Source organism: Daldinia caldariorum (genome assembly GCF_022478825.1).
Source record: "Daldinia caldariorum strain CBS 122874 unplaced genomic scaffold F4812scaffold_7, whole genome shotgun sequence".
In the NCBI taxonomy this organism is placed as follows: Eukaryota; Fungi; Ascomycota; class Sordariomycetes; order Xylariales; family Hypoxylaceae; genus Daldinia; species Daldinia caldariorum.
Window position 1 is genome coordinate 228023 of NW_025953043.1, and position 17313 is coordinate 245335.

Genomic DNA, 17313 nt, shown 5'->3' on the forward strand with positions numbered 1-17313 from the left:
ATTATGCCCATCCTTACTAAGAAGTACCTAAAACTTTCCTCCCCTACCTACGTGTACAATGTGTGGGTACCTCTTATTACCTAGCACTACAGGTAGGTACCTTTTTCATTGACATTAGTATATTTCTTCCATTGATATATTTTTTTCTGATAATGCGTTACCTAGTACCTTAGGTACCTAGGTACATTAAAAACTTATATCAGTCAACTGTTACTAACAGGTATGTACCTGTTTTATATATTGTACCTATAGCAATCTCGTTTTCCTTCAGATACCGGGCTAATCGTGTGCATGTATTGTGTGAGCACTATCGCTGTCTAATTTGCCCACTTACGTATACTTAGGCCATGTACCTATTGCTACCTGATGCAAGCACTGAACGCGCTTTCTTCAAAAAAAAGCGCGTTGCCCTTTTTTTTATTTGAGAGAAAAAAAAGGGACCCCTGCTTGACCCTTAGTTTAGCTGGCAACTGAGGTACCTTACCTAGAGGTTAACGTACCTAGTTTTCAGGTCGCAAAATAAACACTAGGGAATCGCCCACCGCCAACCTCCCATCTAGAGACCACAACTTCTTTCCTTCTCTCTTAACTGCTTTTCTTTGACAATCCACCTCTTCTCTCTGTTTTTAATCATTCATCTCTTTTTTTTCCTTTAGTCTACTTAAGCACTTTGCAAGGTTCTACACCACAATCGTCCAAGATGTCTGTCGTATCTTTACTTGGCGTCAATATTTTGAACAACCCCGCCAAATTCACCGACAACTATGTCTTCGAGATTACCTTTGAATGTCTCGAGCAACTTGAGAAGGGTACACATCTCCTTTATGGGAATCCGATACATTTTTGGAATATTGGTTTTAACTGACTGTATCCTAGATTTGGAGTGGAAGTTGACCTACGTCGGCTCTGCAACCTCGTAAATTACCATTTCGTCCTCTTCGATAGTTACGCGCTAATTCCGATCAACAGTGATCAGTACGATCAAGAGCTCGACTCTCTCCTTGTCGGACCCATCCCCGTCGGTGTCAACAAGTTCATCTTCGAGGCCGATGCCCCCAAGACTAACCGTATTCCTGATGCCGACATTTTGGGAGTGACTGTGGTCCTCCTAACTTGCTCCTACGACGGCCGCGAGTTCGTTCGCGTTGGATACTACGTCAACAATGAGTACGAGACTGACGAGTTGAACGCTGACCCCCCTGCCAAACCCATTGTCGAGAAGATTCGTCGCAATGTGTTAGCCGATAAGCCGAGGGTCACGCGATTTGCCATCAAGTGGTATGTTAATACTTCCTATCCTTATCATTCGTGGCCACTGGAATTTTACTGTTTATACTCATTCGCATGATAGGGATTCCGAAGCATCTGCTCCCCCTGAATTCCCCCCTGAGCAACCCGAAGCCGATCTCCAACCCGATGACGAAGAGTATGGAGCTGAAGAACTCGAAGAAGAAGCTGAGGAAGAGGGCGTCGAGGCTGCTGAGGCTGCTGGTGGAGCCAATGCTGCCGCCGTAGCCGCCGATGGAGACGCTGAAATGGAAGGCGTTGAGGAGAACGGAGAGCAGGCTGAAGAGGATGAGATGTCCGAAGAGGGCAGCGTCGATCTCGAGAATGAAAGCGAGGACGACCTTGAGGAAGAAGTTGAGGGTGAAGTTGTCGAAGGCGGTGACGATGCCATGGAGGTTGACGAGAAGCCAGTTGGTGACTCATCCAAGCCTCACGAGGTCATGGCTCATTAACCATCGTTTGGTCTTCGGTTGGAGGTTGATTTCAATAGCCTATCATCAGGCTTTTTCTGCATGCAGTTGTGGTTGATGTTCCGTACGAAGTTATGAAAAAAAGCCTTGATATGAGTGTTAATTGGCTTATGGTAGGAGTATGAGTCATTTGGTAATGAAAGGCCACACACATGGCTTATAAACACTTCACTTCCTGTTCCATAACACGGATGCATATGGTTTATGCCCCCAAATTCATGGCCTCTTTGGTAACATAAAGGGTGACATGAACAGAAAAGAAATCAAGTTTATCTTGTTTGTTTTTATCTGTGGCCCTGATGAGACTTCCTGTTCCATTCGCACTCTCTATTTAATATTGATGGGGGCTAATTGTTAGTAGTTCTCGCTTATTAGCATATGTGAAAGCACTTTGACCAAATCGCCAATGTGCTACTTAATGAAGATGATGCTTTGAGGAATCCAGCAACTCTTGCACTGAATCATGCAATTCTCTGGAACATCTGGACAACTATGTGACTCCTAACCGTAGCATACATTAGGCCCTTAGCTGATGTTCCACGTGATAATTTCAAGTGTTAAGTGCATGTAGAATACCAGGTACATATCCATACTGTAAATAAACCAATCAAACTTCACCTAAATCCGCGCCGTAAGAGTGGATAGGCCAGTTTGGCTTGAATGGTAAGTGGTGAGAGGGGTTGTGCTGTGGGGTAGGAAATATATCGGGATTGACAGCATGGACGTTTTGTCATGGTAGGTTGAGGAGGATCGCAATCCGAACGGAGCGGAGAAGAGGGGGTTATCTGCTGTGTAAATACCATTGCCTCGGCCTTGGACAAACCCGAAGAAACATATGAGAGTTCAGTAAGGTTAGGTACCTAGTTAACAGACAAGTCCCTGGCTTTCCTGAGGACGTATTTAAGCCGAATTCTGCGGGAACAATGTTATTAGACGCTGCCGAGTTAGCAAAACATAATACAGCATCTTCGTGCTGGATCGTGGTCGACGGCAAGGTCTACGATGTAACGCCGTACTTAGAACACCACCCAGGGGGAGCAGCTATCTTAGTAAAGCAAGGAGGGACGGTATGCATAATTCTCCAGCTAAGCTCGCTACGTTGAGTTCCCGAGAAATCGTATACTGTCGGGTTCAAGAGGAATAACAGAATGAATAGGATGCCACGGCCGAATTCCGAACAATCCATTCTCCGGATGTGTTAGAATATCTACCTAAGGGGAGCTATCTTGGGGAGGTAACCCCCGAGGCTCTGAAGTCCCTAACAGCAAGACTGTCATCGAGCACGCCAGCGACGAATTCAGTCTTGCCACCATCTCCGTCCCCTTCTCCGCCACCAATTTCAACGTTATCATCACCCGACGCTAACGGACCTCCACACATCGCGCACTGCGTGGCGGTGTCGGACTTCGAGCCAGTAGCCAAGGCCGTAGTCCCACGAAACGTGTTTTCGTATATATCGAGCTCCGCCAACTCCGGCCTCTCGCTGCAAGGCAACTTGTCGTCTTGGTCGAGCATCAAGTTCCGCCCCCGAATCCTCCGCGACGTTGAGCGCGTGTCTGCGAAGTCGGCCATCTTCGGCCACGCGACGCCTTTCCCCTTTTACGTGTCCGCCATGGGCATGCTCGGTCGCGGCCACCCGAATGCCGAGGCCGAGCTCGTGCGCGGCCTGGCGCGTCGCGGCGCCCACGCCATGATCAGCAGCGAGTCTTCCTTGCCCATGGAGGACATCGCCGCGGCGCTGAGCGACGAGCAGCGGAAACTCGCTTCAGGCCAGGGCGCGGGGGAAAAGCAGGTGGACGAGTTTCCCCCCTCGCAGCTCCACTTCCAGCTTTACGTGCACGCGGACCATTCCGTCACGTTATCCCGCATCAGGCGAGCCAAGGCCGCCGGCTTCAGGAGCATCTGGGTCACGGTTGACACGGCATGCTTAGGGAAACGCACGGCGGACCGGCGGGTGAAAGCAGCAGAGGCACTTGAGGTGGGGCTTGGAGACGCGGCGGAGCAAGCTGGAGTTGGGAGGAACACCGGGTTCTATCCGTCAAGGGCCCATTTCAAGCCGTCGCTGTCGTGGGAAGACCTCGTATGGATCAAGAAGGAGTGGGGTGGGCCGCTCGTGCTTAAAGGCGTACAGTGCGCCGAAGACGCGAAGTTGGCGCTGGAGCACGGGTGCGAGGGTATCCTGTTAAGCAATCACGGCGGCAGGCAGGCACATACGGCGCCTGACGCATTGACCACGCTCCTCGAAATCCGGACGTATTGCCCGGAGGTTTTGGGGAAACTTGACATCTTTGTTGATGGCGGGTTGCGCGATGGCGCTGATGTGCTCAAGGCCATATGTCTAGGCGCTACGGCCGTAGGTGTAGGCCGTCCCTTTTTCTACGCGCTAGCGGCGTATGGTTCGAAAGGGGTAGAAAGATGTATCGACAGTATGTTTCTCCTTATCATAGCCCCTTTCTGGACACGAGGATATTATTTACTAATATGGTGTGACTTCTATACAGTTCTCTCCGAAGAGTTGGCTACAGGTATGAGGCTTACTGGAATTGCATCTCTAGATGAGGCGCAGCCTGATAGGGTCAATGCTAGTCGTCTACTTAACGAGATGTGGCATCCCGAGAAGAGTCGTCTATAAAAGCCTATGTACCTGTATATTCATATCTACCAATTTGATTGGTTACGACACCATAAGTACCTGATATTGATATATCGACAATCTAAGTACCTGATGTACCTGAACATCTTACTTACCAGACATTTGCTTGTATGCGTGGCGTAAGCGGGGTTAGAGCGTTGACATATACCACAAAAGTCTCTCTATTGAAGCAAAAATAAGTATGCCTCTAATTCACCCTTTCATTGCTACCTAGGCATAGCAATCTTTTGAAAAGTCCTGCCAGCTGCCACGGAAGCCCATCACCTCTAGGTCATCCCAAATCTATCCAATGTCTACTCCCATCGTTAATAAAAAATCAAAATGAGGCTTCTAAATTGCAGTACGATGCAAATGAAGGAGTTTTTTGATAGTGATATTCCTCAATATGCAATCCTCTCTCATACCTGGGGTGATAGTGAAGTTTCATATCAAGACTTCCAGAGCGGATCTTATCGAAGAGGTGCTCCAGGGTTCAAAAAGATCAAAGGTTTTTGTGCCAAAGTGAAACAGGATTGGTTTCCCTCAATCGACTGGGTATGGATAGATGCATGCTGCATTCCGTGGATGGGATCATCAGATAACCAGCATCTTCGGGGGTAAACACTATTCCCAAACAAATCTGGGAATATATATAGATCTATTGATCATCAAGTTTGAAGCCCATAAAAACGTGGCCCTTGCCTTTTTAGATTGCGTTCGTACCGAAAAAGATCCTGCCCGGGTTGTTGCTCTTCCATTAGAGTTCCAAGAGCTATCCACTGGTATAAGTCTCGCTACGAGGGCATACAGCAATTCGCCATTCCTCGCATGCCCTAAACCGAACTGTTCGAGAATACCCGCTTATCTCCCTTTGAAGAGGTGCCGACCATTACGCGAGCATGCTTTTAACGCAACGATAACACTGAAGCCCTACATCGATTTCGGCTATTACCTTGCCGACTTCTTTCCTACTCCATCTGCTGCGTATTCCCCTACATCGAACTCTGGACATAGAGATATTCTTGTTATAAAAGATGAAACAAACTGCCAGAGGGTGTTTCGCTTTTGTCATCAACTTTATGTAACACTCCTCCTGTTTGTTGAACCTGTTCACTCTCGTTTGCGCTCTGATATAAAAGCGGAGTTACGAATCGCCCCTACCACTACAGTTCTTACTTCATGGCAGCTACTTCTTGGGCCCGATCTTGAACGGTTCGATTTTGATAGGTTGTATGAATCTGTTCCATGGACATTAAATGGCTACTTAATGTCTATCGATAATCGTAATTACAGGGGGCGACTTGCTATCAACAGGGATGATATTCTACCTACCTGCTATAACAAACAATACACATTAGGTTAGGTACGTAAAATACAGGTCGTATTTGAGGGCTCTGGAAGGATAATAGATGAGTTAGTGAGGACAAAGAACATGCTTAGTCTATATATCGCATCGTAAGTAATTTATATTTTTAATGTAAACGTAGCAGTGTCTTAGTTTTGCGGCTTGAGCTACGAATAGTGTCATTAGTTGATTCTTAGCGCAAACGGACGCTAAGCAGCGTGACGGGGAGGCAAGTAAAAAGGCGGCAGGGCGATAGCTTGGATCTTCCCCGCGTTACGCTTAATAGCGGGTCTCATCTGGTCTAAAAAGCACCCGTTAGTCTACTATACTATTCTTAGGTACCTGCTAACTCCAAGTCTTCTACGTAAGGGTTATAGTATGCCTCGCTGGGTTGACATATTCTACATTGTACAACCTGGAAAACCTAAGAAGAAGCACAGAGAGTTTTGGAGGTAGCCCTCAAATTTTCACTCTTCCATCACCTTATTCCTCCATAGTATTCAACGTGATGATTTGGATTTACGTCAATTCTGATGCGTTTACAGTGTTGATGACGCATATCCATCCATTGAGAAGACGCTTATCTTCGGGTTCGACACGTCTTGTAGAAATGGTGAATGAGAAGTTAAGAGATATTATTTTTATTGCTTCGTTCATCTGGTCAAATTTTTGGGGTGTTCCCGATGCCTCGGATTCTTCGAAGGACCTAGACCGCCATGTGAGTTGCAAATCTGAGGTTGAAAACTACGCCAAGTAACAAGGATATCATCTAACGGCCTAAGAACACGAGCCTTCACTCTTGATGATAGCCAAAATAGGTAATACTCCGTAGCTACGAGCCAACTTCCCACTCGCACTTTTTATGGAGAGCGAATTTCCAAATTTCTTTACCGAGAGAAATATGACAGGGCTGTATTTGGAATGAGCCGGAACTGCGACGCGGAATATGGAATTGTATATCCTGGTTTATGCCCCGCATCGTTACTTTACAAGACTTAAGTCGATGCAGATTTCTTGGTAGCACACTATTGTTGAACTCCGAACTGAGATGCTGGTAGCTAACATGTATCCTACAGCGGGCCGCAAGATGGTCTCGTGAGCTGAGCCATTAGGTAGGCACAGCCGTAGTAAGACTGGCGCTTGAAAAGTTTCCAGAAGCTAGGTGACATGAATAAACACGGATGCCTATTACGAGGTACGCTTAACGTACTGCCGTAATCCGCATTGTATCAAGAATGGAGCCTGTGATGTGATTGAGCACTAGCCTTTTCCGACGCTGATGTCTCGTATGATACGGACTCTGTGGCGTGGTATGGAAAGACCGGATGAGATCGCAAATGACAGGAACCTAAGTATTTCAAACGAATTTTATATATGTACGACCGTCGAACCTGCTCTCGTTGACTGATACCGTAGCTATTTCTATTTGGAAAAGGCTGGTTAATAGCATTTTAAAAGCTGCCAAGATGTCAATTCTAGGACTCGCTTGGGGAATTGATTATGAATATTGAGCAGGCCAATGATAATTACTCTGGCGCAAAGCAACATAGTGATGTGACTGTGTTACTCATGCTTGGCGGCTTATTGTCCCGAAGAGCAAGTCACCGATCTGGGCAAGATCATCATACAATAACCTGGGTAAGGATCTGATGTGGTAATTGCGGTTATCCTATTCGACTAGACTACTGACAGTTGAACGGTCCGATCTGGGTAGGTAACGTTGTGACAAGCTGAGGGGCAAAAACGACAAAGGATGTCAGGATTCATGTATTGGAGTTGAGCTCTTCTGCTTACTTTTCCCGCTATCTTGCAGTACATATATTTCATAGCCCCCCCCAAGGCACCCTTTGCAAAGTTATATTTCTTTTTGGAGATTGGCTTGTTGCGGACGCCGTTTCGAACAAAATTCTTTCAATTCGTTCCGGCAATATTATTACAAACCCTTTCCTAGCTTGGTTTTGGTTTTTTTTTGAGAAAGTCGCCGAGTAGAAAATATTACGCAGTATTCTCGTCATGACGAACGACGGGACTAGCGAAAGCGTCGACGCCGCCCACGATAGCCCTCCTATTATAGGGGAGAAAACTCCACATGCGCCGGATCTAAAAACCACTGGTTCAGGCCCGAGCTTAGATATAGAAGCACCTCTCCGGGGACCAAATGGCGAAGAATATCCTACAAAGGAAGAACTCGATACTTTACGACGCGTTAAGGGACCTATTAACTTGATTATTTACACTATCGCCTTTGTCGAACTCTGTGAACGATTTGCCTACTATGGAACTACTGCTGTTTGTAAGTTTGAGATAATTGACTTATCCCCACGTTGCCGGATCTAATTATTTGTTGCATAGTCGTCAACTTCATTTCGCAACCTCTTCCCCCTGGATCTACGACCGGAGCCGGTGGCACGGACCTACAAGCCGGAGCTCTCGATCAAGGCCAACGAGCTTCGACTGGTTTGGTGCTGTTCAACTCTTTCTGGTCTTACCTCATGCCTTTGCTTGGTAAGTGATATTTTGGTATTAAATTACTGATATGACAGAAATTAAACCTTACTGTTATAGGTGGTTGGTTAGCCGACACGTACTGGGGCAAATATAAGACTATCAACGTTGCTGTTATAGTAGCTTTGTTCGGCCACATCATCCTCATAATATCGGCTCTACCGCCGGTCATCGCCAACCCAACAGGCGCTCTTGGTTGTTTCTCGGTCGGCTTGATCTTCTTCGGCATTGGCGTTGGTCTTTTCAAGGCCAACATTTCCCCTATGATCGCCGAGCAATACGAAAATACGCAACCAAGGGCCATCATCAAGACTCTGAAGAGCGGCGAACGTGTTGTGGTGGACCCTGTCTTAACAATTTCCATCATTTATATGCGCTACTATTTCTTCATCAATGTCGGATCTTTAGTCGGCTCTATTTCGATGGTGTACGCTGAAAAGTACGTCGGTTTCTGGCTTTCCTTCGTTTTACCCACGGGCCTCTTCCTTCTCTGCCCTATCGTCATGGTTGCTTTCAAGGCTAAATACGTCCGTCATCCACCCACCGGCTCGGTCCTTAGTAAGGCGCTGGCGTTAGTTGGCCTATCGATGAAGGGGCGTTGGTCGTTGAATCCTATTACTACTATCAAGAACTTCCGCGCGCCGGGTTTCTTCGAGAGGGTCAAGCCGAGCAATATACCCGAGTCCGAACGCCCAGCTTGGATGACATTCGATGACCACTGGGTCGATGAGGTACGCCGTGGTTTCAAAGCCTGCAGCGTTTTCGTTTGGTATCCAATATATTGGCTTTCTTATAACCAACTGAACAACAACCTCATTTCGCAAGCCGCAACATTGCAGTTAGGCGGCGTTCCGAATGATGTGGTTTCCAACCTCGACCCTTTCGCGCTGCTGATCTTCATCCCCATCTGCGATAAATTTATTTACCCTATCATAAGACGCGCTGGTATCCAGTTCACACCTATCAAGAAGATTACGACTGGCTTTGCCCTAGGAACTATAGCGATGGTCGTCGCCGCTATTATTCAACATTACATTTACATGCAATCCCCGTGCAGGAGTGTAGACGGGTATGGGTACGTTGCCGACTGCAGGACGCGTCTTGGACGTCCGGCGGATGCTCCGGAATCTGAATTTAAACCACCACTATCTGTCTGGATTCAGACACCTGCATATGTTATTTTGGCACTGGCTGAAATTTGCTCGTCGATTACCGGTCTCGAGTATGCTTTCACGAAGGCGCCGAAGAATATGCGAGGCTTTATTACCGGTGTTTTCTGGTTTTCTCAAGCGTTCTCATCTGCGATAGGCCAGGCCTTTGTTCCCCTTGCTACTGATCCTTACCTCGTATGGCTATATATGACAATTGCTATCATCTCAGCTCTCGGTGGTGTTGGATTCTGGTACAGCTTTTCGGACTTGGATCGCGAAGAAGAAGCTTTGAATGCGCTCCCGGACAGTTTATTCCAGGGAAGTCAAAACCAGGATGCGGACTTCGCTACTATCGAGGCGGCGCAGGTAGAGCAAGAGAAGATTCGACACGCCCAGGGACTAGATAAAGCACCGTAGTCGAAAGGGATTGCTTTTGTACGTTTCGTTGTATATCTTGATGATACCAAATTAGTAGCAGTGGAGACTTGCGATTTGTATGATATGAAGGAGGAGGGTAGTTGATAGTTACCTACATACCTCTTATCATCCGGTGAAAAAAATAAATAAATATCGAGGGGGAAAGGTGCCAAGTCAGCTGGCTACCCACAACATCTTTCCCAATTTACAGGATATAGAACATACAAGCTTCTCAGGAAACATCTCATCTACCTATATCGTATGTCTTCTCTTCTATTCAAGTAAGTAAACACTTCAATATTTCTGTTCTGTGTACCCAAAAAAAGGTTATATTGAGTACAGCAAGGCATACAAAGCCTTCCGTAACGGCTATGGAATAGAGGATCTACAGCGATGAGCATGTAGCGACGCGGCCAATGTACCATCCAAAGCGTATGTCCTAGCCCAGCGCATGGTGCATCTTTGTAGACCACATGCTGAAGTTGGTTCACAGGGCGTACGCCAATAACCAGGCTGGGATGAATGCCTCCCTTTATGAAACTCATTCAGGAACATCATCCGACGTTCCTGAAGTCAAACATGTATACTTACAGTTTTTAAGATGCATCTGAAATCTGAACTATATGTACATCATATCCTTGTGTCGTAACGGGAACCAATGTGTCACGGTGGTGAATCCGTAGACGTTTTTCGAAGGTCGTATCCGTATTTCTGGTTGGAAAATTGGATGATATAGATAGCGACTTGAGTAATAATAAGTCTCTACTTAGGTAGATAAGTACTAACATCAACAATATTCAGAAATCAAAGCTATCGTGAAGTCTTGAGGTGCGTAGATGCCACCTCAAGGAGCCCCCTACTGTCCTGCAGCACATAAGCCGCAGACAGGAAGCCACCTATTCTCCGTAGTACGTCAGTTATGGCATGTAAGTATAACAGCGTCTGCAATCACGCCCAGAAATAACCCAGATTACTATGCCCTCCTCTCGGCATTTTGGGCAACGGGTGCCTGGAAGCTGCAAGCGAAAGGACGTCAGATTTGAAGCTTTGAGTTACCTATAGATGAGTCAAATAGTATTACATACCATCTCGTATAAGTTATCTGGCTTCTTGTTACTTTGACCGAAGCTTCCAGCGTCAGTTCCCTGCCCTTGTTGAGTCTCTGTGGTTCTTCCAGCCGTACTAGTCCAACCGGCATTTTCTCCTTGCGACGGCGACACCGTGTTCATAAATGAGTATTCTTCGTGGCATTCAGTTTTCGGTTTTGTAGAGAGAACATTTAGAGCTGAGGAGAGTCCGGTAGCATTTGCTTCCATAGTATGGTTGATTTGAACCACTATATCGAGTTACGTATATCTATATGATATGACTACGACCTTCCATATAGACCTAATAGATAGATGAGTGGATGGCTGAGTTAATGATGCGACTTTGTCCCCAACTTTGTATGATGGATGACCTAAGCCGTACATTAGTCCTTTGTTCAGTCGCTGACTACTAGGAAGACGGTATCATATTATTTTTGACGATCTATAGGTATTGAATGATTGTAATTAAGCACTCTGGACACAAACTGTGGGAATAATCAGGAGACAGAATGACCAGTGCCAGGAAATAGAGTTAACGTCAATATTACCGAAATGAATATATGCGCATCAATACTGAGAGACACGGAGTACGTCTTAAGAGTCCGACACGGGTTTGACGATGCATATCGTGATACTGTGGAGAGATACGTCTGTGCGCCGATGAGGTAGAGGGGCCGCTGTACGGGGGAGCCTCAGACTTGCATTGCATCTCGTTTACGAACAATGTTTAAGCAACACATTACGGGCAAGTTACGTGCATTAACGAAGCGCTACTATGCAGTACTATTATTTCATTTGCTAGTTTCGCTCTGATGACATGTTGAACCAATATAAAGAGGGTATCTATGGTATAAAAGTTGCTATGAAGTCTCTGGTCAAGTTTTATAACCCGAAACTGACTGGACTATGGCGGTATTCAAGTAGGTAAGCGTCAGATGACCGTTAACTACCCCGAGGCAACGGTCCTCCGCCATGACACCTTGATGTGTTGTGAGGTTTCTTGCTCCTTTCAGAGCGTCAAGTCGAATCGCGACTTGTTATAAGTATAAAAGCTTGGCCTAGTGATCACTGGAGGTAGTTAAAAAAAAAAACTATAGCCAAGTCGACAAATGGGAGTTGGCTTCAAGACTCAGCCAAGTTCCATATTCTCAAGGGTATGAGACTCATCCTCGCGTTTTGTAAGCCCTCGTTCCTACTGATTCCGTGATAATATCTGCTGCTTCGAGCGGCTCAAATCCTTCCGGCATTGGAGTTTTTTCAATCCATGCTCGCACCCCCTTAGCGAATAGTTGAGGATCCTGTAGATTCCACGCATGGATGGCATGTCTTACTACAAATGCGCGCGATCCTCTACCATCGCCTGTACCTAGTGATTCAAATAACTTCACCGTTTCTCGCACACCTTCGACGTTGTCTTGCTTGCCTCCGGCGACCAGAGCGATTCTTTTATCCCTTTTTCCAACTTCTACCATATCATCTTTACTCCAGTTAACTGTGTCACGAGCTCCTGCCTCGTATAGTTGTGACGTGTTGTTTCGTTTAATTTCTTTTATCAGGTTCTCGTCCTGAAATTCCGGTGACCACCCTGTCGCTTTAAACAGCAAACTCTTTGGGCTATGTAGTAGAACCGACAGACCTATATGAGCAAGCTTCGGTTGGGAGTTTAGGCTCTTCCACATATCGTTTAGTGGCGCTACACCAGATATGAAGGCGCTCAAAACAATATCCGGGTGTCGTTTTATTATTTCCATTGCTATAAATCCACCCGTCGATAGTCCGACAAGGTGTGCCCGTCCGTCATGGGCGCGTTCCCGTATTATTTGGGCCACGAGATCAGCGGCTAAGGTGAAGGAAAAGGGTCCAATTCGACGGGAGCGCGAGTGCTGAGGTAGATCGGGTATGAGAAGATGATACTCGGACAGTTTAGGCCAGCAATGTTGCCACTCGAGGTGAGAGCTCAACAAGTAGTGTAGCATTACGACCGTGACGGGCGCAAGATCATTGAGCGACGCAAAGAACAGGCCCTCATTGCTGCCGACTTCTGCTACGCTTGCTGTAGGCCAACTACTGATAGAAATCGACCTGTCACATATTGGCAATGTATTATCTGTACTTTGCCAACCACTGCTGGTAGTTGCCGAAGATGTGACCCTGCGCATGGCAGCTAGCGTGCGATTCTGATCGTATTATAACCACACCCATAGGATGAACCGCACGACAATAGCGGAATTCAGTGTTAAGGTCAGGTAGGTATAATATTAACACAACCAAATGCCCTTGTTACAACCGTGCCGCAATCAAAAGAGAAGCGATGTGAGACTTGCGGCGTGGTGAGAGAACAGGAACAGTCCCATTGAACTGCCCAGCCAGATGTTTATCAGGATTCGGGAATCAGGAATCGGCGTCATCACCTAATTCATTACGTTCAGCTACTCCGCCAAAGCTGCCTCAACACCCTCAACACCGAAACCGTTGCATGTCGAGATTCTCCAGATTTCTTGCCTAACATGCGTAGTGGATGTGGAACGACAGGATCCATCGAAGCGCTTTAGCTTGCTCAAGGTCCAGCACAACTAAGGAGAACAAGAGCTTAGCGTAACAAATGTGCCGACGTCGTCATTGCCATTGGTCAGTTTCTTTGATGAATAAGGAGATTGTCCGTTCCTAGATTAGCGACCTAAGATGACGATACTCTTACAGATACAATCGCTAACTAGTAGCGCACGGCCTTCAAACGGAATCAGGTTTCATTCCATGCTATGTCCGTAGTAGCGTGCTCTTAGGTGAGACCATATGGGGACAAACCTTGCTTTAGGCACGCATTAGGCTCCCACGTGAGGTTCAAATCTTATAAGACAAGGGTTGAGGCTCCCCATTAGCAAGATTGTTAAGCTATAAGATAGGGTTTACGACAGCGATAATTGTATCTTCAAACACAACTCCATTATAAATTTCAGCCTGCCTTTCCTGTCACGTCGAGACCCCGTATCGTACCCATACGGCATGGATCGATCGACAGTGACATATCACTAATCAAGATATACTAGGGAGTACTCTTGATGCGGTAAGGTTGTGGGACTACCTGAATTAGGAGTTGGTGTAGAATCCACCAGGTCCACGCTATTTGACATTCGAATGACACAGTTATTGTGCCGTATCGAATATCCTCGGCAGCATATCATGGGTGTGGATCGTGGAGTTTATCTATAACCCACTTAGATTTCGAAATATCCCGACCATGAAGACAGCACTAAGCTTCGCTTCAGCTCGACATCAGCGGCCCCAAAAGCACATGCATTGCATGCATATGCTGCGGCGTGCCCGGACAAGTGGGCCAAGCACCGCATAATAGTTAAAATATCAAGAGATGATCCCAAACCCTCGGGCCAGGGGATGACCCAGGGACTTGGGTTATGGAACGTAGCATGATTTTCTAACAAGCATGAAATTAGGAAATCTTTGTAGAGTGGGCTTTTGTCTAACTTCCTAACTGCTAGTACCTAGACTAGGTACCTGTGTTGTTATCTTTGGTAGAGACCAGATGGGAATTCACATTTACCTATCACAGTGAATACCTACCTAGGTTATTACCTTAGGTACCTCTTAGGTACCTAGGTACTCAAAACTACACCTTGGTTGATTTGCATACTTACGGCATGAAACGTCATCTTTAGTATGTTGAGCAGTTAACGTAGAATCAACCGACCTCAGCGTTCCCGCCACACCCCTAGGTTTAACCCCCAGCTTAAGTCACTACCTGAACAGTTGACCACGTTGCCATCATGCTCTTACCGTGCTCTGGGTCTCTGTCATCTAGGTAATGAATTAGCGGTAAGATTTACGCTAGGAGCTGGATGTAAGGAAGCTAACAGCAATAGTAAATTTAATGTGGACATCAGCATCATATTATAATACATTTCCACCAGACCTTACCTACAACAGGAAATAACTATCATATGCCTTAAGTTACAGCGATCCTTGATAGCTGATTACGTCAATTCTTGAACGCTTATCATCTTTGCGATGGGTTAAGCAATACCCATTAGATGAATCTACTCCCAGCATCTACGGTTTGTTTCTCTTTATGTCTTAAGATATCGAGGTATAATTACTATGTAACAATGTGGTCCATGGAAGTTTTATATCGGTAGACTTACTTAGTAAAATCATGCAGTTAAGGCAGATTGAATGATTATTCATATTAATAATTCATAAAACATCATAAGTAACCTTACTGATCGTAGGTATCAACGAGAGCCCAGAGCTGCCTCGTAGGAAATATACCAGCTTCTTTCCACTTTTATGGCCACGGGTTCCGGTTTCTGCGTTGGATTTCCGACGAATACTGACTTGGACTTCTGCTTAAGCGCGTTATAGAAACCTAATCTATCTGCCGGCGATATTGAAGTGTTTGCTTTGATGGTCGTAACGTTGGCGGTTGGTTCTCTCCAGGGCCGTGAAGATTCGCCGTCATGCGACTCCAGCTTACTAGGGGTTACTCTACTAAATTGATAACCGCTGCGTAACTGATGCGTAACATAACCGTAGCTTTCTCGTATCTTGTCCCAGTATGGCCGCAGTAGGGGAAGGCAGAGAGAGAAGATGGCCAACTCAGGCTCGAGAACACGGAGATGCATATCACGAACGTTGGTCATAGCTTTCATATAGTCAGCCCGCACTAGAGCACTTATGCGGACGCAGGAGACCACGGTGACGCTATAAGTAACGTTAATATCCATAATATTTGGTGCATGATAACGTTACCTAGGTAGGTACTTACCAGATTCCCAGACTGAAAAGTATAGTTAGATTTATCTTAACCCTAGTCCTCATCTGCAATCCCCAGATAGGTTTTATGGGTAGAAGAAGAACGATGACATTCGAAAGTACATTGAAGACTGCGGTTCCAATGTCGACCTTCCTGCTATTGACCACGATACCGAATGGTTCTTTTCCCCAGATTTGTGCTGCAAGTTCCGAAAGGGTAAATGTCTCCACAAGCACCGCTATGTATAGCAGTGCTATGAAGAAGCCGGTGATCCGGCAAGTTGTTCGGAACCACTTGTGCACAAATATCTTCATGTACAAGCTGATAGCGCTGAGTTTTGTGAAGCACATAGAGAACAAATACAAGGTTTCGAAAACAAGGAGCATCTAGTATAAGGATATTAGTATTCTGAGCGATAACTTTAAGACACCTAGCTCTAGAGGAGTACTCACCGAGAGCATGCTATTGTTAACATGGCTTAGCGAAATGCGGCAGTGTCCTCCATTCCAAACTTATAGAAGTTAGCGAACCCGCCACCAAAAAAAGGGGCCGACGTACGATAGATAGAAACTGTAAACAATGCAATTTCTAGAGCGACCGCGGTGAGGATAAACCCATCATCCCACCCGAAGCCGACCGTTAACCATCTAGAATAGAGTCGTAGCCCAACCGCAACCAGGCTGGCAGCAAATATAACACATGAAATGGCGAAGACAGGCGTTTCCATGATCCTGCGAACTGAAATTGAGCAGTCTATGTTTCTTTTTTCTTGCATTTTGGGCCAGCCCGCATTGAAACAAAAATAATTAAATACGACTCTAGAATTCCCATAGTGATTCACTTACATTGGTGTTTTGTTATGAAGTACACTAGTCACAGTCGTTGAATTCGACCACAATTGTGCGCGCGAGTGGAAGGCTAAAGCCGAGTCATCGCCTTACATCATACGGTGCACACGATCAACTCAGATCATACCAATTGTTTCTTTACCCCATATCCAACAATGATTATTCAAGTTCCTTTACTATTTTATAGACTCGTAACTGTCTACGAGTTAACTCATCCCAACCTGTAAATACGTAGTAAATTTCCTTACGAATTAGGTCGATTTAATACCTAGACAGCACCTAGAACCGTGTTCTAAAGTTGCTAATCACTAGCTATACTTATTTATTCTTGTTGATTCTAGTTCAAGTGGATAGAACTTTTTCTCTGCTCGTTAAAAGTATAAGAATGCTATAAATTAGGTCTGGTAGTCAGCCACATTGACAGACAACAAACTGGACTTGAACCAATAGTAAATCAACGTGATATTTGGAGCACCACTAGAAAAGGTTTATTGAAACCGACTGAATTCAACCCTTCTTAATTCGATAGTAGGTTACGAGGTATCTATGATTGGGCTATGGTGATCTAAGATGTTAAAGGGATGGATTGTTTACCTCAACTTTGACTCCTACTCAAAAGAGTGGACGGACACATTGCGATTATGTTCAATATAAAATCTCAGTGTGTGATAGGGTAATGTGAATGCACAGCGTTCTCTCATCAGTTTAATTAACTTGCAACTTTTTTTCTTTTTTTTCTTTTTTTTTTTTCCAATTTTAGCATCGGGAAGTCATAGGTTCAATAGCGATATATAGAAAATAA

The 17313-nt window shown here is 45.7% G+C and overlaps 6 protein-coding genes across 6 annotated transcripts; 4 read left to right on the top strand and 2 right to left on the bottom strand.

The window, feature by feature from the left end:
- The first annotated feature begins 133 nt into the window (after positions 1-133).
- On the top strand, positions 134-2210 carry F4812DRAFT_358742 (histone deposition protein Asf1). Its single transcript, XM_047931814.1, has 5 exons — positions 134-220; positions 678-809; positions 877-916; positions 970-1278; positions 1352-2210. Exons 2-5 carry the CDS (start codon positions 701-703, stop codon positions 1737-1739), a joined length of 846 nt encoding a protein of 281 aa, XP_047790526.1. The 5' UTR covers positions 134-220; positions 678-700; the 3' UTR covers positions 1740-2210.
- Positions 2211-4672, top strand: F4812DRAFT_358737 (FMN-dependent dehydrogenase-domain-containing protein). Its single transcript, XM_047931813.1, has 3 exons — positions 2211-2824; positions 2914-4183; positions 4259-4672. Exons 1-3 carry the CDS (start codon positions 2681-2683, stop codon positions 4387-4389), a joined length of 1545 nt encoding a protein of 514 aa, XP_047790527.1. The 5' UTR covers positions 2211-2680; the 3' UTR covers positions 4390-4672.
- On the top strand, positions 4636-6164 carry F4812DRAFT_358795 (uncharacterized protein). The gene has a single exon (XM_047931816.1). It carries the CDS (start codon positions 4955-4957, stop codon positions 5750-5752), a length of 798 nt encoding a protein of 265 aa, XP_047790528.1. The 5' UTR covers positions 4636-4954; the 3' UTR covers positions 5753-6164.
- Positions 6165-7142: 978 nt separating this feature from the next.
- F4812DRAFT_358774 (PTR2-domain-containing protein) lies at positions 7143-9944 on the top strand. Its single transcript, XM_047931815.1, has 3 exons — positions 7143-8027; positions 8087-8239; positions 8300-9944. Exons 1-3 carry the CDS (start codon positions 7748-7750, stop codon positions 9805-9807), a joined length of 1941 nt encoding a protein of 646 aa, XP_047790529.1. The 5' UTR covers positions 7143-7747; the 3' UTR covers positions 9808-9944.
- A 1749-nt stretch (positions 9945-11693) lies between these two features.
- Positions 11694-13526, bottom strand: F4812DRAFT_425956 (alpha/beta-hydrolase). The gene has a single exon (XM_047933970.1). It carries the CDS (start codon positions 13052-13054, stop codon positions 12059-12061), a length of 996 nt encoding a protein of 331 aa, XP_047790530.1. The 5' UTR covers positions 13055-13526; the 3' UTR covers positions 11694-12058.
- Positions 13527-15142: 1616 nt separating this feature from the next.
- Positions 15143-16390, bottom strand: F4812DRAFT_458648 (uncharacterized protein; the record flags this gene model as incomplete). The annotated part of the gene is made up of 4 exons (XM_047937386.1): positions 15143-15611; positions 15676-16049; positions 16116-16174; positions 16222-16390. The coding sequence occupies 4 exons, from the start codon at positions 16388-16390 to the stop codon at positions 15143-15145; spliced, it is 1071 nt and encodes a 356-aa protein (XP_047790531.1).
- Positions 16391-17313: the final 923 nt, after the last annotated feature.

Coding starts and splice junctions, on each gene's coding strand:
- F4812DRAFT_358742 (XM_047931814.1), top strand. CDS start 701: ATGTCTGTCGTATCTTTACTTGGCGTCAATATTTTGAACAACCCCGCC. Junction 917..969: donor TACGTCGGCTCTGCAACCTC/GTAAATTACCAT, acceptor TCCGATCAACAG/TGATCAGTACGATCAAGAGC. Junction 1,279..1,351: donor ACGCGATTTGCCATCAAGTG/GTATGTTAATAC, acceptor TTCGCATGATAG/GGATTCCGAAGCATCTGCTC.
- F4812DRAFT_358737 (XM_047931813.1), top strand. CDS start 2,681: ATGTTATTAGACGCTGCCGAGTTAGCAAAACATAATACAGCATCTTCG. Junction 2,825..2,913: donor TAGTAAAGCAAGGAGGGACG/GTATGCATAATT, acceptor CAGAATGAATAG/GATGCCACGGCCGAATTCCG. Junction 4,184..4,258: donor GGTAGAAAGATGTATCGACA/GTATGTTTCTCC, acceptor ACTTCTATACAG/TTCTCTCCGAAGAGTTGGCT.
- F4812DRAFT_358795 (XM_047931816.1), top strand. CDS start 4,955: ATGCATGCTGCATTCCGTGGATGGGATCATCAGATAACCAGCATCTTC.
- F4812DRAFT_358774 (XM_047931815.1), top strand. CDS start 7,748: ATGACGAACGACGGGACTAGCGAAAGCGTCGACGCCGCCCACGATAGC. Junction 8,028..8,086: donor CTATGGAACTACTGCTGTTT/GTAAGTTTGAGA, acceptor TTTGTTGCATAG/TCGTCAACTTCATTTCGCAA. Junction 8,240..8,299: donor TTACCTCATGCCTTTGCTTG/GTAAGTGATATT, acceptor TTACTGTTATAG/GTGGTTGGTTAGCCGACACG.
- F4812DRAFT_425956 (XM_047933970.1), bottom strand. CDS start 13,054: ATGCGCAGGGTCACATCTTCGGCAACTACCAGCAGTGGTTGGCAAAGT.